General features: G+C 36.1%; 1 protein-coding gene across 13 annotated transcripts in view; it reads right to left on the bottom strand.

The window, feature by feature from the left end:
• The window catches only part of Znf638 (zinc finger protein 638), a 71,577-nt gene that overhangs the window by 1,438 nt on the left and 60,066 nt on the right, over window positions 1-10,073 (bottom strand). For 9 of the 13 annotated variants that reach the window (XM_029535550.1, XM_029535542.1, XM_029535551.1 and 6 more), the window contains 6 exons: window positions 8,322-9,552; window positions 7,665-7,730; window positions 5,624-6,539; window positions 3,967-4,068; window positions 1,647-1,745; window positions 827-945 (listed from right to left, as the gene is read on the bottom strand). In XM_029535550.1, the coding sequence (XP_029391410.1) occupies window positions 827-945; window positions 1,647-1,745; window positions 3,967-4,068; window positions 5,624-6,539; window positions 7,665-7,730; window positions 8,322-9,552 (2,533 nt within the window). The remainder of the gene's footprint in view (window positions 1-826; window positions 946-1,646; window positions 1,746-3,966; window positions 4,069-5,623; window positions 6,540-7,664; window positions 7,731-8,321; window positions 9,553-10,073) is intronic. The other 4 variants (XM_021188629.1, XM_029535547.1, XM_029535552.1 and 1 more) reach the window with 1 other exon arrangement.

Raw genomic sequence — 10,073 nt, 5'->3', positions numbered from 1 at the left:
GAAGAGCAGTCGGGTGCTCTTACCCACTGAGCCATCTCACCAGCCCCTCTTGTTTTTTTAAAAACAAGGTTCCTTGACTAGCCTTCAACTCTATGGGTAGATCATTCTCAAACTCGAAATATCCACATGCCTCTGCCACCAGAGTATAGGATTAAAGGTGTATGATACCACATCTGGCCCCAGTTGAAAGATTTCAAATGGAAAAAAAAAAGTAAGATATAGTAGGTTAAAAGCTTAAGGATAATAGTAAATTTAATATAATAATGTGTGAGGGGTTAGACCTAGAATTAAATAAAGTTGGGTGAAACTCTAGGCTAAAGGCCTATTACCAACTATCTTGGTCTTAAAAGTTCAATACACAGAATATATTAAACAATCTTAGATAATTAGGAGCAGAACTACTGCTTCAATCATGGCTAAGACTAAAACTCTCTAGAGCAGAACTTTCTCAAAACATATACAACAAAAAAGAAAGTAACATTTTTCTTCTGACTAGAAATTCAGAAGTGTTAATATGTTAATATGTACAGGCAGTCGCAACAGAACATCAGGATAAGCAGAATCTTATATTGTAAAGGATATCCACAAGACACTACTGGCTTACACAGTCTGTTCTAGACAATGATATTGCTCCAGGAAAAAGATTAGGGCTAGAGACAACAGCAACATACAGCAACACAGGAAAACAGGGATTTTTTTTTTTTTCCCAATTTAGGAGCAATGAACTGGGATAAATACCCAAGTTCTCATAAAGAAATATATACGTTGGGCAGACTCATTTTAAATCAAAAGATGGTGACAATGCTTGAAGATTTGTATGTGTTACCTCTGTATTTTGTTTATGACGTGTGCTCTTGCAGTGATTTGCCATTGCTTTTTCACCTGAGTAGAAGAGGGAGCAAATTGGACAGAAAAATCCAGCCTTCGGAACAAGAAAATCCAAATCTAAAAGACAGAAAGAAAGACAAAGAGAAAAATCCATCAACAGTGTGTCAATCACTTTATCCAAATCTGGCAAGCACATTTAACACACAGTATACCACCTCCCCCACCCCAACACACACACAGAACACACACCGCTATATACATAAGACAGCAATGAAGTCACAAAACACAGATATATTTTGAGGATCTTGAACCTAGGGCACTCTACTACTTAGCTCTATTCCCTAGCAGTTCAAAACATATACATTTAACAATATGTAATATATATTGAGAGTCTCCAGAGAAGCCATAATGCTAATAATAGCTTTGAGTATAAGTCGAAGAATGAGAGAGTAGAAAACAAACATCTCAGAATCACCCTGTTAAGTTAGAAGACGGAAAAGCAGCACAATGCTGGGCTGCTAAACAAGTAAAAGCCCTTCAACTCAGCATAGTGGTTGGTTACAAGCAAAGTTTCCTATTAATAACTGGAGTTTTTGCTTGAGGAAGTATAAGTCAGTTTTTAACATAGCAGCAAATATAGTGTAACAAGAAAACAAGAAGAATATCCCAGTCCTCAAGAATGAAATAAAAACATCCATGCCAGGATTTAAAAAAAAAAAAAAAAACCTAGATAAGTTGTATTCAGGAACAGCAAGCAAGGTGAGCCTGCTCACTTCTGACTTCATAGGTATAAGAAAAACGTCCTTTTTTTACTTTACCTCCAGGGACATCAGATGTCACTGATTTGCCTACAGAAGAGTCTTCAGTTTTCCTGCGTTTTTCATCAGGTTCTGAATCCTTTAGTTCAGCTTCATCAACTAAAGTCATTAAAAGTTCAAGGAAAAACATGAAGTTATTTAAAATAGATATATCTGTCAAAATCAAATTAACATTAGATATTCTCCATATTCCAAAACTATTCTTAAAACTCATTGAACTATGCCTTAATGATCCCTTGATCCAAGAAGCAAATGAGTAAATATAGATATATTTAGATATATTCAATGGATATAGGAGATATAAGGCTAAAGCCTATGTAAAATTTTATTTGTATAGCTCCAGAAAGGATAAGGGTGACAGATAATTATTATTATTTTTAGTAGAAAATAGTGAGTTTCATAATATCTTTGTGATCTGCACATCACTGTATTTCAATTGTATCTGCACCTTCTTTCTCCCAACCGCAGTCCTGTTTTCATGATGTATTTAAATCTAGATTTTGCAGGAAATAAACAAAATCCACTCGACAACCCCCATCCCTTTCTCTCGTTCCCCTGTCCTTTAGCCCCTCACAGTCCTCCTTTTAAGAGTCAAGTTCTGTAGACCTGACAGAGTCAATTTTAATTTATAAGGAGGCAATGTATGAGATTAATGGAAATAGGCACGAGCAAAGAGTAATTCTGTTCTAAAGTTGTTCCCATCCAGAAACTTTTATTTGTCAATTATTAAGTCTATTGAGGGCGTATACATCCTTTTTCTTGGCTTGATGGTCAAACAACTTATTTTCTCTGCCTCTGATTTCTTCTTTTTTCTTTACTCAAGTAATAAACTTTAACTTATTTATTACTGTATTTGCTGCTACCACTCAAAAGGCACATGCGTGTTAATAATGGATTGATTATACACTACAGTATCTTATATAAAAGCTATATAATAACTAAGAGTAAACTAAAATAAATCATTTAAATTAAAACCGAGTTGCAAATGACTTTCTTACATTATTAGGTCTTTTGAGGGAATTAAGGGAAAAACAATTATTAAATGAACCATAATAAATTACCTCTCCTATATAATACAGTTGAGAAGAAGCAATTCTAAGCAACCTGGTGTCAATGTTGATCTAACATACCATAAATCTTTGATTAAAAAAACAAAAAAAAAACTAAAACTAAAACTAAAACTAAGGAATTCATATTAGGAGCTACTGGTGAGATACAACTATTAACTATAGCTTACTGTAAAAAGTTGTTATAGAAAAGAAGAAGGGATACCTGCTTGGGACATGATAAGCAGTAACAAACAATGCCAAGACCTCAAGACTAAAGTAAGAGAAGAAATATTTTTGAAATACCTGGCTCAGGGATTCTCAACCTTCCTAATGCTGTGATCCTTTAATACAGTTCCTCAGGTTGTGCTGACCCCAACCATAAGATTACTTTTGCTGCTACTTCATAACTCTAATCTTACTCCTGTTATGAATCGTAATCTAAGTAGTTTTTGAAGACAGGGGCTTGCCACAGGGGTAGTGACCCACAGGTTGAAAACCACTATTCTAAATGCTGTATTTGTTGCTAGGGGTATTCCAAAGCCGACACTGATTTTTGTCCCCTAATGATAGAAAGTTTGCTGTAGTTTACGTGTAAGGAGTAAATAAAGGTAAAACTCAAGATGGCCATCAGAGAAGATTCATTTCCTTAGGTAAATAGACAAGAAAGCAGTTAACTAGGTAATGGAAAAGGAAATACCACCACTGGTCAGAAAATAAAATAAAAAGGGTTTTAACAGACTTTGGAGGAGGAAAGGAGGGTAAAGGGATCAGATTCAAAGAACTTTCCCTCAGTACTACAAAGAAGACGGTAAAGGGATATTGTCATACTAGAAGATGCTTTCCTATACCTTTCCTATCAATACTCCCTTAGAAATCAGGAATGACGTTAGTATTTTACTGTCAACAACAGGAAGGATAGTGGATACAATGAAATATTAAATACAATAAAAAGTTATCTATCGGTAACAATGTTTATGTTCCTTGTTTGTATTAACTTAAATATTATTACACCTGGATGCCTGTAAACAGACAGTTAAATTATTGATCCCTGATGTTACAGCATGGTCACAATAACATCTTGTAATTTCTGCAAATATTTTTTTTTTGTTCTATTGTCACTGTTCCAAAACCTTTCTAAATTATGAAGAAAGAAGTTTACAAGGCTCTTCTAAGCCTGCCTGCTGCCTTTCTAGTTTCGTGCCTGGTTATGTGTGAAAGCTCTATCATGATCTCATGTTATGTGTTTCCCCCCACCCGAATAGCCCCTTTACCTCCTTCACTCATTTGGAAGGCCTCTTCGCCTTTTGCTGGTTCTGCCACTTTTTGTGAGGTTGATGCTTTCCCAACTCTAACTCTCTTCAATGCCGTTTTAGCTTTAAAAAGAAAGCCTAATTTATTGCTTCATTAACAGTATTTAAATTGCTTTAAATTTAACATATTAAACTATCTAGAAATTCTATATTTGTTGCAAAAAAATACTTAAATTTGGGGAGATTGCCTTTGTGTTTCTGAGACAGGGACTTTCTTTAGTTAGGTTCTTTTTTTTTTTGTTTTTTTGTTTTGTTTGTTTTGTTTTGTGAGACAGAGCTTCTCTGTGTAGTCCTGGCTGTCCTGGAACTCACTTTGTAGACCAGGCTGGCCTCGAACTCAGAAACCCGCCTGCCAATTGTGTTCTGAAAAATTGTCCCTTCCTATTCTTTTCACAGGATGGCTTTAATACTTTTCCCTGAATTGCTGCCAATCCAAAAAGATGTTCCTGATATTCCATTCTTAGTTTAGTTAAAATTTTCAAGGTTTTCTTTCCCTCCCTTCCTTCCTCACTCCCTTCCTTTCTTTTCTTTTCTTTTTAAAACAGGGTTTCTCTGTATAACAAACAGCCCTGGCTGTCCAGAAACTGACTCTATAGACCAAGCTGGTCTTGAACTCAGAGGTCTGCCTGCCTCTTCCCACTGAGTGCTGAGCTTAAAGGCCCATACTACCACTACCTGTTTTGTTTTGTTTTTAACGTTTACAAAGTAGACATTTATTAACACATTAAATAGCTTCATTTAAAACATCTAAGGAAACAAAATAAACTACTATTTGAATTCCTTCTCATCAAGGTGACTTATTCTGTAACATATTATGTCAACTGAGTTCAAAGTTTTCTAAATGGAAATTAATTTGGTCTCTCTCATGTCCTGTAAGCAAGGAAGCTGCTCCATTATGCCATAACATCAAAATATTATGCTATGCCAAGTGTGGTGACTCTCACCTATAATCCTGGCACTTGGGAAGGAAGAATATCCTGAGTTCAAGTCTATATTCTGAGTTCTAGGCCAACATGAGCTACAGAGTCAGACCTCATCTCAAAAGACCAAAATCTTCCAGGCATGGTTATTCACATCTTTAATTCCAGTACCCAGGAAGCAGAAGCAGAGATAGGCTGATTTCCGTTGAGTTCAAAGCTGCCTGGTCTACGTATGGATTTCCAGGTCAGAAAGGTTCAGTGAGAACTTATCTTTTTTTTTTAAAAAAAAAGTTGAACAATACCTCAATAATTTGTCCTCCTGCTTGTCCTAAACCTAAGTTTAAGCAAGAAGTGAGAGGCACTGTAATGTGAACACTATTCTCCTCTTTAAAAGCTTGTTCCCCCATCCATAACACACTGTGTGCACTGAAGCTCTACACTGGCTGGTTCACTTTGTCTCCTGGTTTTGACATCCTTTCTTGAGGTGTAACAACTTGAGACAACCCATGCTCTGTAAATTAAATGTGTGCAACCTACACAATGTTTCTGTGGAAAACTAAAAGTTCTGTGGAGTGGTTGTAACTGCCAGCTTACAGATAATCAAGAGGATGACATTATTCCTACTGTGGCACTGTGTTCACACAGTTTTAAATGTAATCTCATGAAACAGAAAAAAATGAATACTTTCAAGTATCTACCTGCCAAATGTCTTTCAGTCATGGTTTTCAGATCTTTTTGTGTAAGAGTCTCACTTCCTGGACCTACTTGGGAGAAAGAATGGAGCTTTGTCTTCTTTGGGTCCACAGCTCTCCTCTTTCTATTTCCTTTTTTATCTGTATGGTGCTCAATTTTGCCTCGTGCTAACTCAACTTTTGAATCATTGTCTCCATCTTCTTCATCTCCAACTTCATCCACAGTAACAAAATTCAGCTCTTCTTTAAGGTTGTTAAAATCAGCCAGAGAGTCTTCATCCTCTTCAGTTACTTCATCCAAAGTCATTAAGTGAAAATCACTGCTGTCATCCTGTATTTCATCTACAGTAACTAAAGTTGAAGGGTCTTCAGGCATCTGGGAAGAAATGAACCCAATAGAATCCCTTTTATCTCTTTTAGCATTCAAAGTGGCAAAAGTCATGTCTGCTGACTCTTCTACTTCTCCAATTTCATCCACGGTTACCAAGCGTTCCTGTTGTAGATCTTGTTCTTCAGCCATGGACAGTACAGTAACATCTTTAGGTCCACTGTGGGGAATACAATCATCTTGGTCAATTAGTTCATCTAAGGTAAGAAGGGAATTAGAATTTTTTACCATTTCTTCCATGTTGAGCTCTTCTTCATCAATGACTTCATCCACAGTGACTAGCGCTTGTGCGGTTGCATCTTCTTCCTCCCCTATTTCATCTAACGTTACAAAGGACAATTCCCCCTCAACACTGTGAGGGACAGAAGTTTTCCCCTTTTTCTTTTTTAAGTTAAGTTCAGGGGAAGGAGAAATTTTGAGGGCTTCCTTTCTTTTTCCTTTTAATGGATTCTGCTTGGCTTGAGAAGGATTTACTTCTTCTATGACTTCATCCACAGTAACAAATTCATCCAAATTAAATGTAAATAATGGTTCCTGTTGGAGAGTTAAGAATCAGTACTGTGAACTATGACCACTGACTAAGTCATAGTAAACTAATATGCAGATCATCTGTGAGAATTTCACTGTAAAGACATTTCCTAATACTAAAATACTAAAATAAAATTAATGTTGTATTTTAAAAGGTTCCAAAGTGATAAGGCTAGGAAGACGGTGGGGAAAAGTGCCTGGCACCAAGTGCAACACCTGATTTTAATATCCAGGACTAATTGTATAAGGAGAGAAGTGACTCACACAAATTGTCCTCTAACCTCTTCCATGTATGTAAGAGTATTATATACATTCAAGAATATGCATACACAGCACACAATTAATTTAAAAATAATTTACACTTTAAAACTACATTTCAAACATTTGTCTAAACAATTGTCATACAAAGAATCTGCTCTTCCATATACTAATTATCTAGCAAATTTTCACTTACTCGACTCCTAAAAGTACCTCAAACAAAAATAAAAAGTAAATAGTTAACTATACCAATTAATTTATATACATTTTTAACTTATACAATACTAAGAAAGTTTGAAGCTTATATTGATAAAACTCTAAGATTACTAAGACTTGATAGCTAATATAATTGTATTTGAAAACATTATTTTTTTAAACAACTATTTTTTTTTTTAAGATTTATTTATTATATATAAGTACACTGTAGCTGTCTTCAGACACTTCAGAAGAGGGCATCAGATCTTGTCACGGATGGTTGTGAGCCACCATGTGGTTGCTGGGATTTGAACTCCGGACCTTCGGAAGAGCAGTTGGGTGCTCTTACCCACTGAGCCATCTCACCAGCCCGAAAACATTATTTTAAAATTGATATAATAGTAAAGAAATTTCTAGCAGGTTCCGGCATTTTGTATGCTATCAATGAACCACAGCTAGCACACAGAGTATATAAAACTGTTTAGTCTACCACAGCAACAGCAACAGAGAATTAGTGGCAAGATAGAACATGAAGCATTTCACTTCTATCCTATGTTCTACACCATCCACTCTCTTAACTCCCATGCTAACTATGAAAAAGTGAGGGCACATGTATTAAGACAGATGGGTGCTGCTGTGGAAGAATGGGTATAGAAAATGTGAATATTCTCATTTTACCTCTTTTGATTTGGAACTTCTATCAGTAGTACTTTTAGAATTCTTAGTGTTCTGCAAAGCCAATGCCTAAAATATTAAGAAATACAGAAAAAAAAAGAATTTATACCCAGGTTATTAATGTTCTTTAAGAAAAAGAACCTAGTTAGCAAATATCAAAATATGGTCAATTATGCAAACATGTTAAGCAAATAAACAAAACTAAGTCAATAATCATTTAATGGTATATGCAGTCTCTAAAAGCTATAGCTAAATTCGGTTTCTAAGATCTTTTTTTCCTCTTTGCCCACAATGTCTAAGTTTAGGCAATTAGTGAACTAATAAAAGAACAATTTCAGAGGAACAAGAATGCCAAATGATCATCCTAGGAGCCACTGCAGACACATCCTTCAAAGCACAGTCATTGTTCTGACCAAAGTTTAATTCAGCTACATTTGTGACCATGTAATACTTTCCAAGTGTGTGAGTAAATGGGAACTTTGAGCTCAGTACTCCAACTGTCTACTGCCTTATATCAATGGAACTGTTTCAGACAGGGAAATGGGAGCTTGGGGCTAGAGTGAAGAGATGAAAACATGAACGAAAACTACACTTCCTACTTTACAGCTACAGCGCTATGCACGTCAAAGGTACACCGAGCCATTCTTCTACTCTCCTCACCTTATTGTTGCTGTCTTCCCGTTTCATGATGGGAGGTTTAGTCTCTGTTTCCTGAGACTGTTTTGTTATGTCCTTGTAATCCACTTTAGAATCCTTGCACTGAAGGGCTGAGATCCTTCCACTGCACCCTCTGTTAACACCAATCTGAGTGGGTTTGGATTTACTGTTGCTTTCTGCCAAGCCTGATCTGGTATTTTTAAGCAGACCAAATTCCTTGGCTGAAATTTTCTTTTCAGCATTTATTTGCTCTCTAAGCACAGGTTTTGGAAAGGTGTTGTGACTTTCAGTTTTTGAAGGTGTACTTTTTGCTTTAGGAGAAGAGACCACAGTAGCCTTTATGCTTGATTTACTACTATATACATTTGATACAGTCAGCACACTAGTTTTACCAGTTTCATCAGGCTTACTGGTCTGATCCACTCCTTTAGTTGGGTCTGCCTTGATGACAGAACTTTCAATTGGCTTTTCTCTTATTGCTGCTATAATCTTCTCCAATTTTTCTGCAAATATGACAGCTTCATTCTTCTCAGCCTTCTCTGTTTTTACTTGTAAATCCATTCTGGTCTCTGTAACATTAAATTCATTTTCTTCCTTTTCATCCAAGATACCTTTCTCAGCAATATCCTTTCTGCTCACAACCTTCTCATCTTCAATGTAACTTCCTGGTACTTGGGTCACAATACAAGCAGATGGCAGCACTTCTGAAACAGTTTCATGTTTATCCACTTCAGCTATGGCATCTACCATAGGCTGTGCAATTCTAGAAAATCTATCTTCTGTTTCAGATGGAGAATCTTCTAGAATTCCCTTGATGTTCCTTTCTTCTATGAAGACACTGTCAGATACTGATAATTCTGTTTCAGGGTTTGTAACTTCTGCCTCTTCCTTTTCAAAGTCACTGGTGTACATCTGCTGGCTTAAAGCAGACTCATCTATATTTTCACTGAATAACTCAATATTGGCTGGAGTGGATGCTACAAGAGGAATTTCTATGCTGACCTCTGCTCCTTGAGCTTCAAGTTCTAGTGTTTGAATTGCAAAGTCAGACTCACACAATGCTTGTTTGGGTTCTTCCTTACCAAGTTCTTCCTGATGCATTGAAGTTTCTGTTCCAATATTGGAAGAAGTAGTTTCTTCTTCAACCTCACTAGGTTTAACAGAAGAACTATCAGCTGCTGTTTGTACCTCACTTTCATCAACAGGACTGTTTTTCAAGTCAGGGCTAAAAGTACTTAAAAACAAACAAAAAGAACACAAAACAAACAAAAATCAAACTATGATGAGAATTCAATCATTGTAAATAACCCTGTTGATGCCAACTGTACAGGTTTCCTAATGCACAAATGATAAGCACTGGGAAATCCAGCCAATCAGCATTAAAGTGGCTAAGATGTTCTGATGGGAATACAAAAGGTGACCAATATAAGAGAGCGTCTTTTTAATTCAAAGGAAACAACAGAAAAACTAGGATTGTTAGTATCTTCCTTTTTCTTGTGTAAGTTAACAATTTTTCATTCCAAGTTTGTACCTGAAAAGGCTGAACAAAAATTTAAGACGTCTCAAATTACTATAGACTCTTTACTCATACAGGTAGCTAAACAGAGTGTGTATGGTTTTACAATAAAGCTGTGATCCATACACGTGAACTTAAAATGGCTATAGAACTTCCATAAAAGCAATATAAAACTGGCATGGAGGGAAATGCTCCTAAACCATTTTGCCTCCATTTTGAATACAAAAGACCTACTTTAA

This window comes from Mus pahari, chromosome 2 (genome assembly GCF_900095145.1).
Source record: "Mus pahari chromosome 2, PAHARI_EIJ_v1.1, whole genome shotgun sequence".
Lineage (NCBI taxonomy): Eukaryota > Metazoa > Chordata > Mammalia > Rodentia > Muridae > Mus > Mus pahari.
Note: the sequence above shows the minus strand (reverse complement) of the source record. Positions and strands in the feature narration are given on the sequence as shown.